Here is a 24,505-nt window from a genome sequence, read left to right as displayed (position 1 = left end):
CCGTCACTAAGGTTTCGATGAAACGGAAAGTGGACTCCACTGAGCCTACGGAAGAGGATGTTACCAGTTCGTCAACCAAAAAAGCTGTAAAGAAGCCTCGTGAAAACAATAAAGGCAAGAAGAAGGAAAAAGATGATATCGTATGGCCGGATTACTTTCATGACGTGCGTAGCAAATTCGTCCCCAACCTTCGTCCCTAACTCATGAAGCATCCTTATAAAGTTGTTCAAGGTAACTACAATCTCTCTGAATCATGATATCCTTGTAAATTACTGGACGAACAAAAATAGGTCTTCAAGGTAAAGTGTTCACGCAAGTTCTTATATAACGTTAACGGACTCACGCGCTATGAAAGGCACTGAACACTGTACTCGCATTTGTTTCATCTCGTAAACACCTGGCAATGACTTTTCCTGTGGTTCGATCATCTGTCGAGAACTTGCTGAAACGGTAAGTTTATCACCCTATATAGAGTATACGCGGACTCTCAAAATACCAGAACAGTCCCTTAGATCTAGCTAAGATTGCAGAATTAAAGTGAGGATATCATCGCGTGCAGCTGTTGTAGCTCTATTCTGATTGCTGCATACAAAAGAGCCTTGTTGCCAAACCTCATCAAATTTGCATACATTCCTCGAAATGAACTCCGTATTCATGCAACCCAGTCTCAAGATCAGAAGACCAAGCGGAAGAGTAGTCCCGATTACTCTCTATCTGCGCCCTCAACTTCTCAGTCGTTTGGGGAATACGAGTCAGAGGAACAGGTTCTCGTCCTTGAATTCGCAGAGAACTCGAGAGGCAAGAAGGAAAACCCAAGGTAGCCTGTTAGTTCATGACTAGTAATGACTTGATTGACTAATTCCGAACTCGCAGTCTCGGACTATCCCTGCCGCCATCATTAGCCCCTGCAGGTCTGAAAAAACTCGTGGAAAAGCGTAACGAGCGGTTCTGTGAAGCTGTTAATGAGTGAGCCTTGTTCATTTGAAGGAAACACCAGCCACTCAGGTCCTTTTGGTAGGCTAATAGGTGCAGCTTCCAACGAAGATCCTGTGGCTCTAATACAAGCAGCTAGTTACGATCATATTCCTGTCAACCCCTCCTCAAAGTCAACATCCTCCGCGAAGGTCGACACGAAAGATAAAAGGACCATAATAGACCCGAAAGACCGGCCTACAATAGATGCAGTCATTGCGGAAGTAGAGGAACAGGATTGGTATAAAGGCCAGATAGTGGACAGACGGATCTTTGCATCACGGGAAGCAGCTAATGGTATATCCGTATTTCCTACCTCAGCATACTTTTCTAATGTTTCATCACATCTCGTCCTAAGGTACACTTGACCCACCGCTCTCGGAGACGATCCAACAGGCATTGAGCAACTCACGGAAGATAACATCACTATATTCTCATCAGTCATCAGCAATCAATGCCCTTTCAAGAGAAAAACACATCATCGTCTCAACAAGTACTGCATCTGGAAAGAGTGTAATATACCAGGTACATGAAACTTAAATTTTCGCCTAGTAATGTACAGTTCACCTTAAATTCATCAGGTTCCTTTACTGAGGTTTCTAGAAGATGATATTGACTCAACTGCGGTTTTCATTTACCCGACTAAAGTAACTCTCCTTTTTATGAGAGCACTTTTCAGATGTATAGATTTCTTTACAGGCGTTAGCCCAAGACCAGAGATCCGCGTTAGAGCAGCTATTATGGTCATGTCCAGGCCTCGAACATATTAAGGTGAATATTCCTCCAACCTTTTCTTTATGTCGATCAGGTTTACTCAGAGAAATAGGTCGCTACATATGACGGAGATACCCCTCAAGATCAACGAGCAGGTTCGTCGTTTTTGCAGTGCCAATTAATAATTCATTGTTTTTGATGTTTTATTTACAGGAATCCGTGAGACTGCTTCAGTCATATTCACCAACTTCGTACGCATATACAGATAATATTTCGCGCGTCTCATCTCAGTGAGGACTAGGACATGATACACGCATCAATTCTACCCCATGAAGAGCTATGGCGGAGGTGAATTGTTGTTCTCTGCTGCATTCAAAGATCGCTTATGGGAGTAAACAGGTTTCTGAAGAAGATCAAGCTAGTAGCCGTCGATGAATTACATTCGTATTCGGATCTTTTTGGAAGGTATGAGCTGATACCCTCACACCGACTTTTGTAAACTGAGCTTCAATTTCAGCCATGTAGCGCAAGTGATCAGGCGCTTTCGCAGAGTCTGTGCTGCGGTGGGAAGTATGCCTCAATCCATCAATTATCAAAATCATTGAAAATTGATAACTTATAAGATCGACGTATGCGCTTTGTGTCATGTAGCGCCACAATATCCAATCCTTCCAGACATATGAAAGACCTTTTTGGTTTGGAGGTAAGCCCCATCATTATCTACGAGTCATTATCTAACATCACCTGTAACTCCTCCCTTTTTATTCGATAAGGATATTGAAGAAATCACCGAAGATGGTGCGCCGTCAGGACGTAAAGATTTCCTGGTGTGGAATCCACCTCCGATCGATCCCATGGCTCCCAAACTCGGGCGTCACAGTTCGATGTCGGAGGCCACTGCTCTCATGAGATTCCTGATGAAGCGTGGCGTTCGAGTGATATTATTTTGCAAGGTTAGGACGAAACTGTTCTACTGCAAAGAACGATATTGACCGGCTCTTCCTTTCAGATTCGTAAAGCTTGTGAACTAGTCAGTCGAAAGCGTGCTTGATTTTGGTAACACGTATCTGATTTTATATCAGGCCATGAAAACTCTTCGAACAGACCTTAGCGCAGAAGGTCGGTTGGATATTTTGGAGAAAGTCATGCCTTACCGAGGCGGCTACTCACAAGAAGTATGCAGAGTAGTATCCACTGCCTTATAGAACAGGCTAACAGTGCAATTTTTAGGACCGGCGACGTATAGAAAACGAAGCTTTTTCTGGAAATCTGCTCGGCATTGTCGCCACTAATGCCCTTGAGCTAGGTGTTGACATTGGCGTACTTGATGCGGTTATTATGATGGGTTTTCCTTATAAAATCGCTAACCTCGTGAGTGTACACTACAGACATCTCCTAGTAACACGGACTAATGTTTGTCATTTGCAGCGTCAGCAGACTGGTCGAGCCGGACGGAGGACTCGGGACTCGTTAGCTGTATTGGTAGCGGATGGTCTGCCCATCGATCAGCACTATGTAAACAACCCCAGCGATCTTTTTGACAAGCCCATAGACGATCTTATCATCGACCTCGAAAGCAAAGTCATCCTCGAGCCACATTTACAATGTGCGGCACAAGAGATGCCCTTATCAAAGGAAGACGACGTATACTTTGGTCCTTTATTGCGTGAGCTTTGCGATTCCAGCCTAATAAAGACCAAGGATGGCTGGTAAGCATAACGCACCTGTAAATCGAAGTTATCACTGAATTGACTGTAGGTATCATACGCATCCCAATTTTCTTCCCTTTCCCGCAAAACACGTGTCTATTCGCGGAGCAGAAGAAGAGAAATATACAGTGGTGGATATTACTAAAGTGACAGCGGAAGGCGGACCCAAAATTATCGAAGAAGTTGAACTTTCGAGGGCCCTCTTTGAGATCTATGAGGGTGGCGTCGTAAGTGGTTATATATGATCATATATGCTAACTAACAATGCACCCTGTGTCAAGTTCATGCATCAAGGATTGACTTTCATTGTAGGTTCTTACATTATTGATTCGAAAATTCCGAGGTCTGATATTGTGTAGGTGACAGAAATTAGTCATGATTCCAAAATTGCAAGAGTCATGAGGGCCGACGTCAACTGGATCACCTCACCCAGGTACGATATTATTAATACTGGCTTGTTGATTACTGAAAAATCAAATTCTCCGATATATTTAGGGATTACACGTAGGTTATCTACTATATACCCCGAAAACTTTGAGAACTGAAAGCAAAACAAAGCGATATAGATGCCGTACAAACCTATCGCATAAGGGAAATTAAAGGCTCGCCTCACAGAGCGTTTTATGGTAGTGAGTGGAGTCTGTGCGTATGTACGGGTACACCACATGTTAATCTTCACTTAGGGGTGGACGCCAAAACAGTGGTATTCGGTACGATATGTTCTCTCAAAAAATGACATTGTATTTAATAAGAACGACAGGTTTTTTCAAGATAAGGTATGCACATAAGTTGGCCAGTCTTTCGGGCAGGACTCATTTTTCTCAATAGGAACAAAACTATTCTGGACGTGGTTGACGTTGACTCGCCTTCTTGGGATCGTCAAGCCACGGGGTTATGGATAGACGTCCCAAGATATGTCCTCAATCTCATGAAATCTAAAGGGATCAATGCTGCGGAAGCCATACATTCAGCTCAACATGCGTTATTAAATCGATTTGCATTAGCAGCAGATCTAAAGACGGAATGCAAGGCGCCACAAAAGGAATATAAAGCAACGAAAACGGAAAGGAAACGGCCAGCACGGTGTGTGTGGTTTCTGTTGAGTGTGATTAGTACTTATAAGTGGTCTTTTTCAAGGCTCATATTTTATGATTCCGCTGGGAGAAGTGGCGTCTCGTCGAAGGCTTTTGACCATGGCAAGATCATTCCTGTGACTTGGGGTGTGGCAACACTAATATTGAACGCGCATAGTCTCTGATCTACTTTATCAAGCAAATGATGCTATAGAAGGATGCAAGTGTGAGAGTGGATGCAAAGAATGTATGTCCGATTGGTGTTGCAACTTTTTTCAAGTTGTTAATAACTCTTAGGTGTCCATAGTCCTTCATGTCGGGAGGGAAATGAGGTATCTTCAAAATTGGGAGCTCAGCTAATCCTCAGAACCATTCTGAACCTCGAAATCAACGAGGATAGCATACCGTCGCAGATGGACGAAACTGACACCCCTGATACGATTATAGAAGCAGATTATGTTCGTCCTGTAGACGGAGTGCAAGTCGAGGCAGGTTGAATAGTGTAACTTACTACATAACTATCTAGATGGGTATTTCTAATCATAATGCATGTTGGGCATTACCGCAGCGGATCAAAATCTCCCCAGTCGTCTTTCGTTAGTGGTTTTGACACCTTTGACCAAGCAGGTTGCGGGGCTGATGAAGGTGCCAGTAAGCCATTGAAAGAAGGTGGAGATGCTAATAAGGGAGGAGTAGATAATGAAAAGCCAGAATGTGTAGGTTGAAGCCCGCTGTTATCTGATTGACTAGTCGACAAAGCTGAAGATATCGGTGACTGAGAAATTGTCGATAACGAGATATTATAGTTAGGCTTTTGCACGGTGGTTGCATAAGAGGAGCTTGCCAAACGGTGGGGCTGCATGGGTTGCACTTTAGGGGCGATGTTGAGCGTTTCAGGTTGTAACGCGGAGGAAGGGGATACATCGAAAGAAGTCGAAGTTAAAGGCCGTGCACCCAGACGTGATGGGCGAGGAATTGGGTAATCTCGGGGACGAAGGCAATGATTGCGTGTGAGGCTGCAGTTGTAGTTGTAGAGTCGCAGGCGTAGCTGTAACGGGAGGACCTTGGATCATAGGAGCCTGGTGCAAAGCAGTGAGATATAGACTGTCAGGATACACGAAAGAGACGTGCCTGAATCGGTTTTGCCGTGTCATTGAATATACTACCCCACACGTCGTCATCCCAACCTTGTGCATTTTCGGACGGACTATCAGATTTAACGGAGGTTCCTGTACCTCGGCCAACAAGGCTCTCGAAATCAAGGCCTGTGTTAAAGCTGGGTGAGACTGCTCCATTAGCAGCGGTAGACGAGCGATCTTCTAATCTCTGCGAATCGCGAAGGAACTGATTGTGCTCTTTTTCAACACGCTCGCTCAACTTGCGTATTACGCCCATAAAACGCTGGAACTGGTCAACATTTAACACTGTGAAGTTATTAATATAGTTAAAGCATTTTCAGCGACTGGTTGAAACTTACACGGCCCCATTGACATCATCCATAATTGAGGGAGGACAAGTGTTGCAACAGCTTCTCTATCCACCTTGAATCCCATGGCCTCTTGTACCGATAGGGTAGCCATCTGCTAGCGAATCAGCAAATTATAAACTGTGTCAGTTATGTACAAGTTCTTACCATTACTGCAGGTTCTTTGGTCCGAATTTTGGATAGTAATGGTACAAGTTTCTGCGTCAGATTTGTCTTGCAAAATATATGAGTGACAGAATCAATAAAGGTTGAGAAAATCTAGACCAACTTGATCAAGTGTCTTGACCATGGCCAAGAACGTCATAAGAGTAGCCACTTTGACAGTGAGTACCTTTGTTTTGGTAAATACTAGCTATAAAAGAAAAACAATTATGTATAGACCTAAAACTCCGCTAGTTTTAATACTCACTGCAACACGAGGGAACAGTACCCCAGAGACTTCAGCATAATCTATCGATTCACAAAGATCTGGTACAACTGTCAAAGCACGTTCTTGGACCTTGGTGCCGTAAGCCACAAAAATTGTAATATTAACAGAATGAGCATGAACTCACTACGGCGTGCTCGGATTCAAGTGCATTGTAGACCAAGGGTAACACCTCTGCATCAATACATATAGTGAGCGACTACACTCTGATTTCAATCTAGGACACCTACGTTCGCGGAAAACGCCCTTCTCCGTCTTATTTTGGAGTAAATGAAGATTTTCCAGGAGCGTTAACATGTTTTGTGGTGGGTCCTTGATGGTAAATAGGGGTTTGAGACTTGGGAGGACCAGAGACGCAAACTGGTTTGCAGAGAGGATGTTAGAGATAGCAAACACGTTCGGTAGGATGTACGGGAGTAAGTGGGTGTCTTTCATCTGGAGTAGAGACCTTTAGCAACAGCCTGAGTGGCGTAAGACACCACGAACCTCCTCCAAGAGAGATGGAAGTATTTTCCGAGTGCGGAGGCCTTCTGAGAACTTGTCTAGAACGGAAGTCAGGCCTCTCATGAACGAGATTTTCTCCTCTCGTGATTTAGAGGTGAAATTGGACCGGTCCAAGAAATTAAGCGTTGATATAGGAAGGGAAGAGAAAAAAGGATGCGAAGGAAGCGTTGTTGGCGTGGGTCGGGCTTGAGATCCTCGAGTTATAAGAGAACGTAGCAGTGCTTGCAACGGATGTATAACTGTGTTAGTTTGAGAAGCAATAGTCACCACTAAGCTTATTACCTTGCAGATCGTTATCCAAACCATCCATTCCGGGTACAGCCTTTCCTGCATTCTCGCGTAGACCTCCCAGACTTCCATGGTTGGTAAAAGGTGGGCTGCCTTTGCAGTGAACAGCATATATGAGACATCCAAGTGAGTACATGTCAGAGGCGGTGACCAAGACTTCGTCCAAAGCATATTCAGGAGCTATTTCTCCTTTAGGACTGCTGCACAGTTAGGATAAGGTAATACGCACCAATATAATCGAAAGAACGTTGTACATAGGAGGGCATGCGACCATCAAATGTAGGAAACTCCCAACGTGTGGGTTTATCGTCTGCCCCTGTCAAGGAAATTGTGAGTCCCAGACCTGATATTTTCCAGTCGCCCTGTTACATGTTATTTAGATTACGTCTCAACCGTAATGCTAGACACCAACTGCATCGTTAATTATTACACATTCGGGCTTGAGGTTCGAGTGGATCAACCGTGCTGATGAGTGAAGAAAAGACAAGCCTTTGCAAATCTGGAGCATGCCTTTTTGGATCTTGACGACCATCAGTTATGCGTCACAACAGGATATCTATTTATACGAACTTCGATCTCGTCCAGCTCGACTATTGGGTGATGTCGGGATCCTCTTGGTATTGAGAGGTCCAAGGACGATAGCACAGGCTCAGTTGCAAATATCAGCTCGTTTCGAGTCTCTTCCAAAGGCTCGACCATTTCTTTAATATAGTTCTATGAGTAACGTCTAGCAGAAGGTATACCCGGTTGACGTCGCACCTAGGATAGACGGATGGCGAAGTTTTCCGAGAGCAGCGCCCTTACACAAATACTTCTAAGAGCCAACACACCAGTGTAGTTTTAGGAAGCACATTACCTCTGCCTTCAAGACCTCCAACGTTCTCTCTTTCGCAAGCGGACTCAAACGATCCATGTCCGGTCCTCGTTTGTCGAAACTCCAGACAGAAACGCGCTTGTTCGTGACTTTATGCGTAGCTACCTGCACCCGCCACAAGCCTACGTTTACAGATGGTAATCCTGCCATTGGCAGTGGACTTGAAGATCCCGAAGGACCAGGCGTTGATGATCTGCTTCCATTTGAGGTTGTTCCAATGTTGTATGACTGAGAAATGGCGGTGCGAGCAAAAAAGGAGGTAGCAGCTGCGAACATGCTTGAATACGAGTAAGTCGCCATGCCAAAGATATGATATAAGAAAAGAGAATAACCTGTTCTAAACCCTTTGCCTGTTGTCCAGATAATTTGTTTCCGCAAACTCGTGCTGAGAATTGCCTGTCAGAGCGCAAGCCAGTGCAGTATTGGGCTGCTTACTTAAGCGAACCGAATCCCAGCTGAACCGAGGTCACGCGCAGTACAGAACCGTGATGCCACTCGGCTCAGTTCCGTCCGTGTCTTCTGCTGGTGGGACAGCTTATAACATTTGTTTTTGGAATTACATCTCTTTCCCCCGACATCTACGCCATGAGACCAACGATTCGTGTTTTGCAATCCCTAAACCAACATGCGACACGTAGCAAGAGTATTGGTTTCATCGGTCTAGGTCGAATGGGTACCGAGATGGCATTCAACCTGTTCTCTAAAACATATGCAGAAGCTACAGACGCCCAGTTCTATATCTGCGACGCTGTACCTTCCAGCGCTGCCTCATTTCGTCAGAATTTCCTTGGTCACTTTCCAGGTGCTCATGTGCACGTAGTCCAGACTCCAGCAGAGTACGTGTTCACACAGAATATCATAACTAGTCTCTGTCATGTCGTCCTAGGGCATTAATCGCGTCACAGACTGTAATGACAGTGCTACCATCTTCTCCTGAAGTAAAGGGTGTTTATTCTGGATCAAGTGGAATTATACCTGCTCTGAAATCGCTGCCCACCAAAGCTGCTGAAAGCACGCTGGTAATTGACTCCACGACGCTAGATGTAGAGGTCGCGCGCCAAGTGGCGAAAGACGTCATACAGACTGGAGCCCAGATGATTGACGCTCCTGTTTCTGGTGGTCTGTAGCTTACTGCATGGAACTATGCATATCCGGTGACTTATCACATCCACAGGGGTCACCGGTGCTAAAGCCGGCACACTTGCGTTTATGGTTGGGGGATCAGAATCGTCCTTCGAGCTGTCTCGTGCCCTTCTCTCCCATATGGGCAAACGCATTCTGCATTGCGGTCCCTCTGGCGCCGGCCTTGGTGCCAAGATATGTAATAATCTCGTTTTGGGCATCGAGCAGATTGCTGTCGCTGAAGCCATGCTTCTGGGTCAGAAACTTGGTCTAGATCCCGCTATACTTGCAGGCGTCATTAACAGCTCGACTGGCGGCTGTTGGGCGTCATCGATCAACAATCCTGTACCGTCCTCACTACCTGGAAAATCACCGCCCTGCGAGCGTAATTTCGAGGGTGGTTTTGTCACTGCGCTAATGCTGAAGGTATGTTAGCGATGTCATCGGGATGAAGTGCGCTGCTTACGTTGTTCGACAGGATATGCTCCTGGCAAAGGATATTGCTGCAAGTCAAGGTAGTCCTTTGCCGCTTGGAGAGGCTGCACAGGGCATATACTCTGACGCGATAAAGCAGCAACCGGAGCTGGCTACCCGTGACTTTTCGTCTGTGTACCTACATCTCCGACAACAAACCGAGGGGAGAAAGCATGGATCAGAAGAGAAGTCATGACAAGGGTCGTGGTGATGTGTTTGTACGAAAGTAACAATGCATTGAGTATCGATGTTGTGATTGGTTGATGTAATGTCTGAAACGCCTCGTTTGCCTTGTAGCATGTCGAGTTTTACATGGCTAGTTTCAATGGCAATGGCGTACAAGCGGCGGAATACAAGGTGCTATACAGCAAAGATCGATGAAACGATGATTATATGTCAAGTGGTGGTACATATGAGGAGGACGCCGCAAGGAAATTACTCGGACGCCGATGCAAGCCTGATCGATGTCGTTTTGAAAGTTGAAAATTTTATGATGGTGAGATTAGAGGACAGGACAGCTGCAAATTTTCGTAAGAGGTACGACGAGGATGGATAGCATGGAGCCGTATGTGGTATCTAGTTTGACCGAAATGAAGGCGAGAGCGCTCGAAGGGGTATCGGTGTGGACTGTTGTGTTGTGTGCCGGCGGTAGTGATGGCAGTAGATGATACATCGATGATAGATGATATAAGGGTGCTTACCGCTGAGACCGGGTTTCAATATCAAAAATGATTCGCTGCGACGTCGACGGGCTGGAAAGAATCATTATGATAGAGAATGGGCAGTGATTACATAAGAAGCTGATTCCTTCTCGGTTGGTTGCCTCCGCGACGTTTCTGCAACGAAATCTGTCTTTTCCGTTCTCTTTTCCTTCAATCCTTGTCCTTCCTCACGCAATTATACCCTTTCTTTCATCGCCCACAATCTCTCTATCCCCAACAGCAGACACCATGTCTGCGACCACCGAAAAACCTAATGTCATCATATTCGGTTCGTATTCGCTTTTCTACATCTTTGTCTGTCATCTTGCCCATTCATCACCACTCCATCCAATTCAGGCGGTCTAAACACCTGCTCGCGTTCTCTCGCTGCTTTGCTTGTACCCCTCGAGGGTGAACGTCTTGTCTCAGTACGCCATTTATCCCTCCTTTCATTTCGTCCATGTCCTGACAGTCCAAATCAGCATCTTCGCATCGTCGATAAGTATTCCGTCTCGCCTCCCACAACGTATGTCCTGTCTATATCCATATCCATATTTTTTCTAATGTCAGACCTTCCATTCGTTTATCCTCTAGCTATCTCGGGGCAGAATTCCCAAAGATCCTCGCCCAACCCGACGTGGAATATCGCCAAGTCAACTTGACCGTTCCTTGTGCGTCTCTTTTTCTTTCTGCCTCAAATCATTCTTACCCTTGCTTTCTCAGCCGCCGTCGCTTCCGCTTTCGATCCTCCCGAAGGACAGGCTGCCTATTCTTACGTATTTGACCTCACGGGCGAGATTCGCTATGATCGCACTGAAATGGTACGCAAGTTACTCAAACAAATTCACGCCCCGCGGCAACTTACGTATCAGGATTACTGGTAGATCGCAATCAAGATGACTTTCAATGTATCAAGACTCGTTGGCCTTGAAGCTGCTCGTCGCAACGTCCAGGCTTACGTTCGCTTGCAGTTGCCTGTCTACGAATCGTCTGAGAAGAGTACGCATGACGAGAAGGAAGACGTCAAACCAGCCAAACCACTCGATGTTTGGTGGCATGAAACCGTCCGGATGTTATCTGCGATTGAGGGGTGCGTATGTTTCACCAGTCTGATTAAGCGCTGGCATTGAAGCTTGAAGGATCGTCCTAGTCTGAATTTGGTTGTTCTCCGGGTTGGATTTGTTTACGGCCCATATATCGACTTTGGTATATGTAGGTTCTTCTTTTATAATGCAATCTCCCGCCACTCAACTAGTATGTTCAGATACATCTGTCATCACGGTCGCATCTGTGTACGGATATATGAAGAAACCCATGAAGACTCTGTAAGCACTGATGATCCGATCTTTAATAAATGTGATTGATTTTCGTTGAACAGTTGGTCACCCGGAAAGGACCCCATGTACACTGTCCACAGCGATGACGTGGCTGGGGGATTATGGGCTTGTGCTCAGTGGATAGCACCGCTAGGTAGAAAGGAAGCTGATATAATCGCTGGGGAGCAGATACTCTTCCATAACGAGAAGAGTAAGGTTAGCGAAGTTGAGGGCATGCCCCCTTGTGATGCCAAACTTATAGCCCCGCTCTTCAATCTCGTGCGTTCAGCTTTTAAACAGTTTCTTGACACCTCCAACTCAGAATTCCAACAGGTTGACGACTCGGAGATTACGCTCCTGAAAGGTGGAGAGATTGTGACCGCTTACTTTGGAACGACGTTCGAGTTCCACAGCTTCATGATAAACGCCTATGCCAAGGCAAGTTATGATCGATCAAGGATTATGACGCTTTGTCTGACATTTACGGCTTTTGTTGTACCCAGTTCAAACTCGAAGATGTCGTGGAAGAGATTAATGAACATCACGTTGGAGTCTGGACGGAAATGCTCTCAAGTTCAAATCCACCCATCACACAAACTCCTTTGACTGCGTACATGGATACCTTCACATTATCACGACACAAGTTAGCCTACAGCAATAACAAGATAAAAGAGGTTATGGGATACAAACTGAAACGACCCGAGTTCAATCATGACACAATAAAGGAAATCGTGGAGAAATGGAAGGCCGAAGGTTCCTGGCCTAATCTTTGACAGGGTATTTAAGGATCTGGTTGTATCAATGTTTGGTTTGAATAATAATGACTATCATGTTGCAAAGTATTTACTTGTTGTTCTTTTGTCTCTCCTTGGCTGTCCCAGCTTGAATGTGTTATTTTTTTCATATCCCATGTGTTCTATGTCTGCTCGGTCGACCCACACGTAATATAATATCCTTATGTTCATAATGGATCATATACTCTCATCAGTCTCGGGTGCTTAAGGGCTGGTCCTCACCGGGACTCTGAATTGTTGGGACAATCCAGTTGACAATTCAAGATACACAGTAGCTCAGCCCGAACGACTGCCGTTCGTGATAAATAATATTGTATATGCGGCAATCTTCGTTCAGAATAATATGCTAAAAAGTATGCTGAGTTTCTAGTATAATTGATCACGATACTCAGGCAACCTCAGATGGATTACTCTCCGTGACAGGTGGCAATACTTCGGGAGTTGGAATAACATGGGCCAGGAAACCAGGCAAGAACCGTTCTATCCTCGCATGTGTCGCGGTCCATAGAGTGCGCTGCTGCTCATCCCGATCGTCTTCCGCTTTAGGCGGCACTAGAATGTTAGCCGCATTCATCACCAGGACGACGTTCTTGAGCGACTCGGAAACTGCTTCATACTAACAGTTTCACCGATGAATTGCCGTCCCTCAGCGCGTGTCAATTAGGTCACTCACTAGTTGGTCGCTCTTATCTACCATGATAAGTCTGTGGAGCAGGTCAAGGATTTCTATCCACACGATCCTGATGTCCGCCTTCTGGTTGGTTTCCCGCACTTCAAAGTGCATGAAAGCTTTGCAGAGCAGAGCAGAAGCCCGAAGCCGAGTTTCTGCCATCCCTTGCGGGTCAAGCTGCTGTACTTGGGGTTTTAGGAGTTCGTCTAGAAGGGGGAAAACAGCATTATTGAAAATTTCTTCAATTTGACTGTGATCGCCTTCATCATACACAAGGTATGAACCCAAAAGCATTCGTTGAAGTTGGCTGATGGCAGTATGACGAACCAAACGGCAAGCATTTGTTGACTGGCGGCTAAGGGATGATACCAAGGGGAGACAGAATTGCCGCCATACTGATAACAACATAGTTAATTATACGCATTTTTTCCTGGTGATATTGATTATTCACCTTGTTTTCTCTCAAGGTTAGAGGATTCCGAAAATATTGGGATGAACTTCTTCAACTCAAATATCAAATCGATGGCTTTCCTGCCTCGTTCGACAAGTGGTGAACTGATTGAACGTGGATTAAGTTGATAAAATGTATCTCGAAGAAGCATCCACTTACCTCGCAGAAGCTTGGGGTGCGGACCGCCTTCCTCTCTGACGTTGACCATCTACCGAAACACCAGCAGCACTGGCGAAATCATCCAGTAGAGTAACAAGACCAGTGAAACTATCCATCGTCACATATTGCGTCGGCTTTTCCGAAACAAAGCTGACAGCAAGGTCAAATGAAGATCGGACAGCCTCTGGGTGTGATATCGTCGAGCGAAGGAGTGCGAAGACAAGATTCCACTCTGTATGTGAGCTAAGATACAATTAGAACCAACACCACCAATCAGTCACAGTAATTTACCTTACGATATCAGAATGTTTCTGAATTATCAAGCTCACTCCAGATACAACTTGTTCTGCGACGGAATTTGCTACAATAGATGGCAAACCCGCTAACAGGTCGAATGAAACATATATTTGGTCACGTAGTGAAACCTATAAGGGACAGCGCATTAGTCTCACTGATATTAATGCTCAACAGCTATCCACCTTTGTTGCCAAGATAAGGCATAAACGTAGAAGTCCCACGACGGCGCGTTCAATAAGCAGGACACTATAATGCGTTGATGCGCCAAGCAAAGCTGAAAGATGTTCAAAGAGCACTGGCCTAGTTTGCGAAAAGTTAGTGAACGTTCTCAAAAGTAACATCATCGATCATACCATAGGTCTTCGATATATTGCGAAGTCTGACATGCAATGCTAACCATAGTTTCCAAAAGAAAAACTGAAGCGGGATCGTAAGGGAGAATATATGAACCATCGTCCGCAAGAGAGGTGTTGAACGAGGCTGAGATGTCATCAGATCCTTGTTTCAATTTAGCAATTGTTCGCTCATGCGCAAGCGCTTCTAGGGCACGGACAGCTGCTACTAAAGCTTCTAGATCAAGTTGCCTGCCAAAGATAAAGCGTCGCGTCAGTATTGTGGATAGCAGTACTGAGTATGTACAGACGTAATCTGGCCATATAGTTCGTCCAAGCGACAAGACGTAATACAGTCAATGGTACACAGGGTATTTTCTATATCCGCATCCGTTGCTGACGGGACAAGGCTATCTGAGCTTGCACCATAAGGCGTCATGAGATAAGATGATAAGGTTGACAGAAGTCCTCCATCACTTCTAGGTGCAGACCGAGATGGCTGACTTCCTCGCAGCGGAATCATGGAGACACCACCAAGGAAATCTTCCATTTGCAACATCCTCGTAGGTAACAGGGAGTGCATGAAGAGATTCTGGAACATTTCAAATATCTTATACAAGGTCCCATGTAGTTAGTAACATATAACAAATCTATTCCAGCCACTTACCTGTGTCCAACCTTCCCGCAATGCGTTGCCATTACCGTTCACTATATTGAAGAGAACAACAGCAGCCAATTGTCCTTTGAAATTCGTTCCAAACTTCACCGACAAAGAAGAGACAGTGACGGATTGTCCTTCTACCTCAACTATAGGATAGTTCGGCACATGAGCCGGCAGGTTATCCGAGAGGAGACTAGTGGCTTGAGAGAGCGATATCACGACAAAATCGAACACATCCGGAAGACGGAAGTGACCAGCCAAAGTTGCGCATTGTCGAAACCCAGATATTGCTCGCTGTATCACGTAATCATCATCAAAACTGATGAAAGCATACGCAATGGCAGAAATGAGAGGTTTCCATGCAAATTTGAACATATCAAGATCGAAAATTGGTGTATTGCACATCATGAATGGTCCTAGATTTCCTTCAGCGAATCTTTACTTCAATAACAAGAAAGTTATTTACCAGACTGTCGTGAACGGGTGAGTAGTTCTTTCCAAGCGTATTCAAAGCCCAGCTGCCCTGTATGCTCTTCTGGCATGATAATTTCGCGTTTGCGAATAGAGTCATATATGTTTTGCTGTCGTAGATAAGCTAATGCGTAGTTAATAATGTTCAAGCACTCACCAAGAATTCTGGCGAGAAATCTGAACCATCGTTGACACCTCTCAGATTTCTTTGATAGTCTTCGATCGACATTCGTTTCTGTTATCGGTTCAGATACTGCTGCAAGCGATAAGGATAGATACCTTACTCGAATTTGTGGGTTATGGAGGTCTGTATTCAACAAAATGATTGAATAAGCCAACACATACACCGAATCTTCACTTTTTATCTCGGCTATAACAGCGTATTGAGCAGATGACTAAACAACTAAAGTCGGGACCGTACCAGGCTTTGATGCAAAATACTTCGCCGCAAATGTCTCTGTGATTCGAGCAATTTGTTGTGCTTCCCCCGGAAGTCTGAAAGCTTCCAGCAACTCTCGCATAGCATCAGCAACGGGTTTCTAGAAATTCGCACATGAATTTCAATGGCTCGATCGTGCACAATAAAACCACTCACATCGTGGAAATTAAACAGTCCGATGAATTCTTTCAGTAATTCAAGGTTATCTGGTTTTGATAAGTAATCTCCAAGCAAACGTTTGTCTAAGCGGGTGCAGTTTTTCAAAAACACTGCTAAACTATGTGCCTTCGATACTTCCGGAGATACATCTGCATATATAAGTTTATTTTCCTCCAGGAATGCAAGGCCGACTTTCGGTTTCGAGTTAAAACGAGCAGCTCCTGTCAAAACCAGCTTTTTGGTAGATTTGCTCTGAAGTAATTCTTCAGGCGAAACGAAATTCTGAAAAAAAAAGGAGGTTTAAAATGATATCATGATAAGATTAGAGTCATACTTACTGAATGCCATAGCTGACCTGACTGTAAGTAATCAAAAGGTCAGTAAAAGGTTATAATTCATAAGTGAATTACAGACACCCTCGGCACGTGCTGTCATGTCATTGACAAAGGCGAGCAGTAAATCCAAGCACAGATACTGGGAATATAGTTGCTGCGACTCGGAACCAGGTGATGAGTGCCAAGGATAAACACCCTGTGCGTGAGCGTATTTAATAAAGAATGTCGAGTTTGGACAGTATCGAACCGTACCTTGCTCAAGAACTCGACAAGACGTTCATACAAATTTTCACAGTTTATGTCGCAGTCGTAGTTAATATAAAGATTGACCATGAAGTCTGGATGGCGCGCAATCTGACTGAGAGTCTCCAGCATAAGATGTCGAGTTTCTCCCCGAGCAGGTGCTACTGGGGGTCGTGATGGCACAGGACTCCCTTTGTCCAAGTCTAGCTCAACATCAACGGGACCAAGCACTGGGGTAGAAGCAGCAGGAGTGCCTGGGCGTGGCGAAGCAGGGTTGCCTTTCTTACTAGGACCTATGGTATTTTGGGATTTGGGAGGTGGAGGCGGAGCTAGGCGATCAATAGTAAAGGCTAAAAACAATTCCTGCTGTAGCTTGAGATGCGCCCTCAACGCCTCGAAGATAACAGAGATGGTGCGAAGAGCACACTGTAGTACAGATGGATTGTCGGATCGCGCCAGTTGAAAGAGATACTTGCACCCAGGATCCAATATCAGTGCTTCGAGGGACGGGTACTCTCCTATCTTTGTGCCAGAAACTTCTATAGCCGCGTTGAGTATGCCCAGTGCCGTAAGTCGAGTAGAATCCGTATGAACTTGGTCGCTAGGATCCAATATATTGACGAGTACACGCAACAGTTCTAAAATTGCAGGAAGGCCATCTGCGTGACGTATAAGTTTTCTCAGTAACATAAAAAAGGACAAGAACATAAACATACAGGGTCTATTGGGTACAGTAGGGCTATCCTGCGTTATTGGAGGACTCTCGTTTACGTCTCCCGAGGGTGATGGATTATCTTCTATGGCATTAGCAGGTACTACAGTAGCTTCTATGGCGTCATTGGTGATATTGGCCGACACAGACATTCGAATTTCGCTTTCTTGGGTGTCTTCATCGGTTGCCAACAATTTTGCCTCTTCCGCTGTAGGGTCGAGATCATGAAGGCGCGAGAAAATAGTCCGCACAAGCGAATGCATCGTCGATTCAGCGGATCTTCGGAGCGTTTCTACATTTTCCTCATTAGTACAAGGCTGTTGCAAAACCGCACGCACGCACCACTAAGCCTCATCTGACAACAAGTAGTTAACACGGTCTCCAGCATCTCACATACTTCGACGTCTCCCAATAGCGTTCCTATGCTGGTCCCACACATGCAGTCATGAATGACAGCCATAATCTTCAATAACACCACTTCATCGCCAGACGAGTCGCTAGCTTCGAATTTACAGTGGGATACTGTGCTGCTGAGTTCGACGAGGGCAACGTCAAGCATGAGCGAATTTGCCGAAATCAGTCCACAGACAAAGAAGCTATGGAGGGCGGAGAGAGCAGCAGACGTTATAGGCCCAGTCGACAAAGGTGAGCGAATTAGCGCGAAGAATGGAGCCAGAAGTGATGGCAAGGGTAGCGAGAGAAGGTCTGTAGATAGATTCATAGTAATGCAGCAGGCCGCTACAACGGCTACCAAAGTAAAAACACGTACCATCCACGTCTCGAATCATCCGCTTGACCTCTTGGAAGCCCGCCATAAGGTCTGCCTCTTGGTTATATCTCCCCGAACGCTGAAACTCCGGCGTAGGACTGAATCTGCGAAGTCCGAGATCCTTAGCGAGGGCGGAGTCTCTAGCAGTCAATGTGTATACAGACGAAGCCCATCGTGAGTTTTTGCGCATCACCGACGTTACTGCCAATATCTCCGAGAGCACGACATGTTTTTGAGAGACATGGGGTAACAGAGTTGGAGTGGTGTAGACCATGGGAATACGGTGCCCTGCGTGAACTTTCTAATCGTATATCGGTACACGAAAGGCTCAAAATTAAAGGAATTGGAAACGTCACGATATACGTGGACCGTGTATAGAAAGCATAAGCAGTAGTACTGGTTCGCGTCACATTGGCAATGTTTGATTCTAAGGCCGTTGCCAAACAAACGTCACCCTTTACGTGGCAACTCAAGCTTTCTGCAGAACGTGAGAATCACAATTTTGCCCATTGCATCATAATCATAATTGTAGCTATAGTATATGTATGAAGAACAAATTGACACCAAGAAAATACAGGCAGGCAACGAGATGAATTAGTCACTTATTAGTAGATGTATATAGATCACGGGTCTCTGTCTGCGGATGCTGAAAGGTTAACATACTTTCGTACTCGTCACTTCCTTCCTTGACGACCGCTCCTTCTCATCCCAGGGATCCTCCATAGGGAAATAAAGAATTTGGTACTGGTCCTTTTTTCTTTAAAACACATCAGATATTTTAAACCTCGAAAAGCTCGAGTCAGCTCACCCGAGTCTAGAGTTATTCACCCTGAAGAATTTGACGACATCTTGTGGATCCAGTTCGAGCTCGCTGTGTGACGACCCTGTAGCGCTAGTACCCGCATTTTCTTGCGAAATGTCTTCGTCAATTATGATAACATCGTCATCACCATCAGGCGTCGAGCGCAAACGTTTGGCCTTGTTGCCTTCAAAAGGCGGTGAGGCCTTGCGCTTCTGCTTGCTTATATTGCGTTTAGACAGTGGGAGCAAGTTAATGCATGACGATGCTACTGAGTTCGATTGTTGAGCAGAAAATGCAGAGCGATGAGGCGTAAGCGCAGAAATGCCGGTTTTGCGTAGCGTCTTTTTAGGTAGACTGTAGTTCCAAAAGTAGTCAGTGATGTATATTAGGCGATCAAGGACGTTGTTTACAGAGAGGGATCAAATATAAGCAGGTTGACGGTGCCATTCTTTGTTAGTTCATAACCAACTATTGTTCGTGAGTGGCCATCGTGTTGCAGAATCAAGGGCATGCGATCAGTCGCAATTACTGGTGATGCTCCTCGTAAAATATCATCCACAGTGTTAGATTTCCTTTGGCTCTGCGGCGAGAAGTATTCCACAACCCAGTTTGTTAGCGCGTCGACACCTACGTATCTGATCAGTCTGCTTCAATAAAAGAGTAAAATAAATACGTACCGCGAGGTGACTTCCTTAAATCAAAATCAACTAGCTGCGACCTATATGACAGATGAGACACATCTAAAAGATTATTAGATGTCGTACGGTATACCACGACACGTGAACGCGACGTAAAGCTCTGGATGGTGTAAGTAAGGCAAAGAATATGCGCCGATGGTGTCCAGCGACTGACCCGCTGTTCCGATGAACTTTTTCGTACCACAAAGATTATGCTTTAAATCCTTGGCTCCAGCTCTGTCATAACCTGGTAAGCCTCATGGTTAGTAGGAAGGTCCATAATATATTGCTTGCTTTCGAATTTACCTGCTTGCCATGCTCCTTCAATCCAAAGCTGCAGATTTCGTACACCTGGCGATATTGGTTCCTCTAGAAGGGAAGAGTAGAGTGTCTGCTTCTGTTGGTCCATGAGCGCGGTGCATGCCATGAGGAAATTGCGATAACTGGTATAAATCGAGGAAATGCGTCACCAACACAGACAATATTAATATGGATGATACTCACCCACAACCCCAACCTGCATCGAATGATTCTCGACCAACATGTACAGTCCGTTCGTAACACAGCACTGCTCGTCGTGTCGTTCCTTTCTGATGTAACCTCTTCAGCGCATGTTTGAGTACCGTAATCAGACCTGATAACATTCAACTCGTGGACAATTGCATTGACATCGAAAGCCTTACCAGGGCTAAAGTTAGGAGGTGGATCTTGTGACTGCGAAGGATACCAGAACATATCCTCCTCTGTATCCTTGAGCAACTCCTTATATTTTTGTTTTACAGGTTTGAGGATACTAGTAGAGAACGTCAGCTTGTTCCGTGGTCGGACCGGCTTCGCATGATAGCTAGCTGGCTCTAAGGCATGTCATGCTGCATAAGAGGTGGGTTCAAGTTCAACAACTGGTATATCACATACTGTCAGACTCCATCTTATGTTTCTCGAAATAGTGCGTTTCCCTTTGCTCGGCGGTGAAGCTTGTGAGGTCTTGACGACAAAGCTGACACATAAAAGGCTCCCTGGGTCAATCACGCATCAATCCAGCATATGACATAGAGTAAATTCACCACAAATCTTACGATGGTTGAGCATGAGTCTCGTATAGTATCTGTACGTCGTCAGAACCATCGTCGTGACCACCCCTTGGGCTCATTGAGGTCTTGAAACCGGTATTGAGCGGTATTGGCAAGAACCGGAAATGATAATATAACGGTGCTCCGTATACACAGGTGTTGCCACTTCAAGTATAGCTAAGTATGCCGTTCACAGTTAGAACTTAGGAGCAAGTGTAACACAGCAGCTCGTGCTACCACATATGGCATGCGTTACATAATCATGCATTCGCCAGCCCTCGACGCGCGTTCCAGGTATACTTGGTACTACAGTTTACCGTACAGCACTTGCTCCTTTCTTTCACCCCAAACCAAACAAGGATGTCGAGGTCTTACGATCGCGGTAACATATTGTCGAATCATGAAGCCAAGATCCCCACTGACCCCCATCCTCTCCAGCACTGACTGTATTCTCGCCAGATGGTCACTTATTCCAGGTCCGTCGCGTCAATTATCGCAAGCATGCTGCAAGATCTGACCCATTTGACGATATAGGTTGAGTATGCCCTAGAAGCTGTACGGAAGGGTACATGCGCGGTGAGTGATGCCATACCTCATATATACAGACACCCATATGTGCTGAATCCCAGGTTGGAGTTCGTGGCAAGAATGTAGTAGTCCTTGGTGTTGAGAAGAAATCGGTGCTCCAACTACAAGACCCTCGTACCGTTCGTAAAGTCGTCATGCTGGACGATCATGTCTGCCTTGCTTTTGCCGGTATGTGCATAATACCATCAGCATGCATCTTCTTCCCTCATTTCACCGATCATATAGGCCTCACCGCCGATGGCCGAGTCCTTATCGACAAAGCACGAATAGAATGCCAGAGCCACCGCTTGACTGTAGAGGACCCAGTGACTGTCGAATATATCACAAGACATATTGCTGGTATTCAGCAGGTCTGTCTAGTTTGCGTATGACGTCTATCAATATCTGACTGGTGTCGTGCTAGCGATATACTCAATCGGGTGGTGTCCGTCCATTTGGTATTTCTACTTTGATCGTTGGCTTTGATCCTCATGATGCACGACCAAGACTATACCAAACCGAGCCAAGCGGTATCTACAGTGCATGGAAGGTTCGTTCGGGTTCTCCCTTCAGGAAGCTCGTGGTGGTTAACCACGGTTCGTTTAGGCTAATGCTATAGGCCGGTCATCTAAAACAGTTCGCGAGTTCCTTGAGAAGAACCACAAAGATGATATGACGCGCGAGGACAGCATCAAATTAACCATCAAGAGTTTACTGGAAGTTGTACAAACTGGAGCGAAGAATATTGAGATCAGTGTAATGGAAGAATACGGCAAAGTCTCGGTAAGGACGTACGCTTTCAAACTCTGATAAACAAGTCGCTTACATTTCCAACAGAGTCTTGAACTAGAGGAAATTGAGAGAATCGTAACTGAAATTGAACACGAAAAGGAAGCAGGTGAGATTAATGATGTATCTCTGCTGTGTAGCATCCTGATTTTATCTATTATTGCAGAGGCGGAGAGAAAGCGCTCAAGGCTGGCGGCGACTGCGGCTGGTCAGGCCGCCATGTCCACCCGTGCCGGTGCAGAGTCATCAGGATAGTAGTTTATCCCGCTGTATTGTATGGGCTTTTTACTGTTATAAAAGTGTTCCCAGACAACCTCATCAGACACGTCCAGGCACGTCCATGTTTGAACTTAACTACGATTGAATTCATGAAGTGCATACAAAAACTTGGTACATGTACTTTTAGAAATTTTACCGTGACGGCACTCTGATCAGTCACAAGTGTGAAGACTGCGTTGACTACTTGCGTATGACATTGTAGGGTGTCAGGCTGAAGCCACGACAACGTCAGCTTGATGGCCAGGAAACCCCTCATTATCCAGGGAGTCGAGACCGGTCAAAGGCGGAATATCTAATCCTGCGACTGCACAACGTAACGCTCTGTCCCAAGCCTCCTCTACTCGGTAACCCCCTCCTCTCATGATGCCTTCGCGGTCTTTCCGCACGGCTTCACTGAGTGGATCGTCGTAATAATTTCTCATCTGGTATCTGTCGTCGTACGCATAGTAGTCGTCTTGTAGTGGGACGTGGGGAACGTCAGGAATCACTGTACTCTGAGTAGCACGAGAGCGCAGAAGTTTTGAATTGCTTTGCAGGGTGGTCGTCGTCGCCGAGCGGGCCGAGGTCCTTTTGAGAGCATCTGCACGAGACCTGGCTATCACTTTTGCGGCGTCCTTGTTGCTTGTTTCCAGCCGGTCGATGATATCCCTACGCCCCTTTTCGCGCTCTTCGCGCTCTTCGTCCTCTAGACGCTTTGCTTCAAGAGCACGGTGCTCTCGGTCTCGTCGATCGCTGTCTTCCTGTTCTCTAAGTGCTTGAGCATATTGTTCCTCACGATGAATATTGAGCTCTATGAGGGTAGCGTTCTCAGCACGGTGCAAAGCGATACGAGCTTCAGTCTGTTGAATGTCGATGTCGTTTATCAAATTGAAAGCTGGGAGTGCGATGAATGCGAAGTTTGGTGATATCTATTAATAGATGGCTCACTGATATCTTCCACTTCTTCTAGGTAGTCATTATAAGCACGAAGATCTGAGAAATCTTCCCGCCTCTTGTTAAATCTATTCGGCCGTGAGTCCTGTGACAGGCTAAATATATGGTGGGGTTACTCTTTAGCCATGCGCCTTCTAACAGCAACTTCTTTTTCGACGGTTAGGTCCTCGAAGGTTTGCGGTGTAAATGCGAGTTTGCGCAACACCTTTGAGCAAATTGGGCATGGTGCTGGCCCCAGAGTGAAGAGACGATCTATGCAAGACTCGCACCTAGAAGATGGCAGAAAGGGAGAGGTTGTCCACGAGGGCAGAGATGGCAGAAATGTGCTATGCTCACATTTTATGGTAACATGAGCTGACGAGTAGTCGAAGCTTTGGATTGAGGTATCGGTCCGATTTACACACAGGACATTGATCGTCCATGGACTGTTGCGTATTATTGGATCGGTGGAAATGAATGGCGAGGCCATGTTTACTCACGAAGTACTCTGAAGTCCGTCCTGAAGCATCCTTTACCCCTCCGCCGAATATGGTGGTGGATGTGCTCTGTATTTGGGGTGTGTTGGAGCGAGTATGGGTGTTGGAGGCGATGATGCCACCTTTCCTGACTGTCTTTCCTTTGAGCCATCCGCCGACGTTTGGACGGTTTGCCATTGGGGGTGGCAAGGGAAGGCGCGGTGAGAAGAGAAGGGCGTGTCACGGCGTGACGGAGATATCACTCTCTGCCTCTCTGCCATGCAAATAGCAGCTATCTGATAAGATAATCGTTCCCATTCTATCACGTGCAGTTTCCACGTGAGCTCGGTTGTCACCTCTCTTGACGTTCGCCAGAAGAAGTTGCCAGTTAGTACCTTCAGTGGTTACAGCTTTCTTCACAAACCAACCTGTCACCCTGTGGGAGTCGTCTTTCCAAACGCTGGCCCACTCCCACATCCTTCATCAAAACTGTTTCTTTTGTTTGTTTCATTTCGTCTTCCTGATCCCGCTCATGTGACTGACAAGTGACTTGTCATACTTTAGTCTGACGCTCTCCTTCGCCTTTACCATAATTTTTGGGCTCACTCAAAAGTCTTAATCTTCACTCATATTCACACCGCACAATCCGACTTACACACCTCTCTTCTCAACCTCATTTCTTGCTCTTGGCATATACCAGCCTCTGCTTGACAAATCGACTCCTTGCTTTATTGCCCCCGACCGTCAACAATTGTCCCAGGCAGTTTCAGTGCATCGTGTT

At 45.7% G+C, this 24,505-nt stretch overlaps 8 protein-coding genes across 8 annotated transcripts; 5 read left to right on the top strand and 3 right to left on the bottom strand.

Annotated features, from left to right (window-relative positions):
• Positions 1-403: 403 nt before the first annotated feature.
• Positions 404-5,889, top strand: SERLADRAFT_451651 (uncharacterized protein; the record flags this gene model as incomplete). Its single annotated transcript, XM_007321353.1, has 29 exons — positions 404-450; positions 874-966; positions 1,019-1,269; positions 1,331-1,497; positions 1,554-1,619; positions 1,672-1,743; positions 1,799-1,841; positions 1,900-1,937; positions 1,988-2,034; positions 2,086-2,151; positions 2,204-2,256; positions 2,310-2,389; positions 2,460-2,639; positions 2,696-2,716; positions 2,769-2,861; positions 2,917-3,057; positions 3,115-3,395; positions 3,445-3,622; positions 3,677-3,703; positions 3,755-3,828; positions 3,891-3,899; positions 3,954-4,024; positions 4,079-4,105; positions 4,156-4,171; positions 4,224-4,478; positions 4,533-4,591; positions 4,647-4,715; positions 4,766-5,550; positions 5,603-5,889. The coding sequence occupies 28 exons, from the start codon at positions 404-406 to the stop codon at positions 4,963-4,965; spliced, it is 2,724 nt and encodes a 907-aa protein (XP_007321415.1).
• A 1,983-nt stretch (positions 5,890-7,872) lies between these two features.
• On the top strand, positions 7,873-8,423 carry SERLADRAFT_396719 (uncharacterized protein; the record flags this gene model as incomplete). Its single annotated transcript, XM_007321352.1, has 2 exons — positions 7,873-8,324; positions 8,380-8,423. One exon carries the CDS (start codon positions 8,085-8,087, stop codon positions 8,277-8,279), a length of 195 nt encoding a protein of 64 aa, XP_007321414.1.
• A 111-nt stretch (positions 8,424-8,534) lies between these two features.
• SERLADRAFT_474249 (uncharacterized protein) lies at positions 8,535-10,392 on the top strand (the record flags this gene model as incomplete). The annotated part of the gene is made up of 4 exons (XM_007321351.1): positions 8,535-8,883; positions 8,934-9,166; positions 9,222-9,595; positions 9,648-10,392. 4 exons carry the CDS (start codon positions 8,633-8,635, stop codon positions 9,837-9,839), a joined length of 1,050 nt encoding a protein of 349 aa, XP_007321413.1.
• Positions 10,393-10,700: 308 nt separating this feature from the next.
• Positions 10,701-12,433, top strand: SERLADRAFT_351071 (uncharacterized protein; the record flags this gene model as incomplete). Its single annotated transcript, XM_007321350.1, has 10 exons — positions 10,701-10,772; positions 10,827-10,870; positions 10,939-11,015; positions 11,068-11,165; positions 11,229-11,434; positions 11,495-11,556; positions 11,609-11,669; positions 11,723-11,939; positions 11,994-12,102; positions 12,177-12,433. Coding segments are annotated over 10 exons (1,203 nt in total), but the record flags the coding sequence as incomplete, so codon positions are not given.
• Positions 12,434-12,713: 280 nt separating this feature from the next.
• SERLADRAFT_451646 (uncharacterized protein) lies at positions 12,714-18,426 on the bottom strand (the record flags this gene model as incomplete). The annotated part of the gene is made up of 20 exons (XM_007321349.1): positions 12,714-12,800; positions 12,888-13,070; positions 13,128-13,519; positions 13,576-13,679; positions 13,735-13,977; positions 14,026-14,159; positions 14,214-14,331; positions 14,385-14,615; positions 14,675-14,973; positions 15,031-15,440; positions 15,491-15,605; positions 15,653-15,730; positions 15,780-15,865; positions 15,917-16,034; positions 16,091-16,375; positions 16,508-16,624; positions 16,681-17,330; positions 17,388-17,675; positions 17,726-18,088; positions 18,153-18,426. The coding sequence occupies 20 exons, from the start codon at positions 18,424-18,426 to the stop codon at positions 12,714-12,716; spliced, it is 4,575 nt and encodes a 1,524-aa protein (XP_007321411.1).
• A 211-nt stretch (positions 18,427-18,637) lies between these two features.
• SERLADRAFT_474237 (uncharacterized protein) lies at positions 18,638-20,915 on the bottom strand (the record flags this gene model as incomplete). Its single annotated transcript, XM_007321348.1, has 11 exons — positions 18,638-18,909; positions 18,961-19,308; positions 19,365-19,581; positions 19,632-19,672; positions 19,719-19,752; positions 19,807-19,878; positions 19,938-20,074; positions 20,136-20,265; positions 20,315-20,485; positions 20,547-20,647; positions 20,708-20,915. 11 exons carry the CDS (start codon positions 20,779-20,781, stop codon positions 18,807-18,809), a joined length of 1,428 nt encoding a protein of 475 aa, XP_007321410.1.
• Positions 20,916-20,989: 74 nt separating this feature from the next.
• Positions 20,990-22,420, top strand: SERLADRAFT_474234 (uncharacterized protein; the record flags this gene model as incomplete). Its single annotated transcript, XM_007321347.1, has 9 exons — positions 20,990-21,083; positions 21,140-21,177; positions 21,236-21,277; positions 21,331-21,457; positions 21,515-21,639; positions 21,693-21,818; positions 21,875-22,051; positions 22,106-22,166; positions 22,224-22,420. The coding sequence occupies 9 exons, from the start codon at positions 21,062-21,064 to the stop codon at positions 22,310-22,312; spliced, it is 807 nt and encodes a 268-aa protein (XP_007321409.1).
• SERLADRAFT_474230 (uncharacterized protein) lies at positions 22,397-23,963 on the bottom strand (the record flags this gene model as incomplete). The annotated part of the gene is made up of 5 exons (XM_007321346.1): positions 22,397-23,210; positions 23,264-23,337; positions 23,386-23,538; positions 23,606-23,694; positions 23,749-23,963. 5 exons carry the CDS (start codon positions 23,920-23,922, stop codon positions 22,543-22,545), a joined length of 1,158 nt encoding a protein of 385 aa, XP_007321408.1.
• Between the last annotated feature and the right edge of the window lie 542 nt (positions 23,964-24,505).

Source organism: Serpula lacrymans, assembly GCF_000218685.1.
Source record: "Serpula lacrymans var. lacrymans S7.9 unplaced genomic scaffold SERLAscaffold_11, whole genome shotgun sequence".
In the NCBI taxonomy this organism is placed as follows: domain Eukaryota; kingdom Fungi; phylum Basidiomycota; class Agaricomycetes; order Boletales; family Serpulaceae; genus Serpula; species Serpula lacrymans.
Note: the sequence above shows the minus strand (reverse complement) of the source record. Positions and strands in the feature narration are given on the sequence as shown.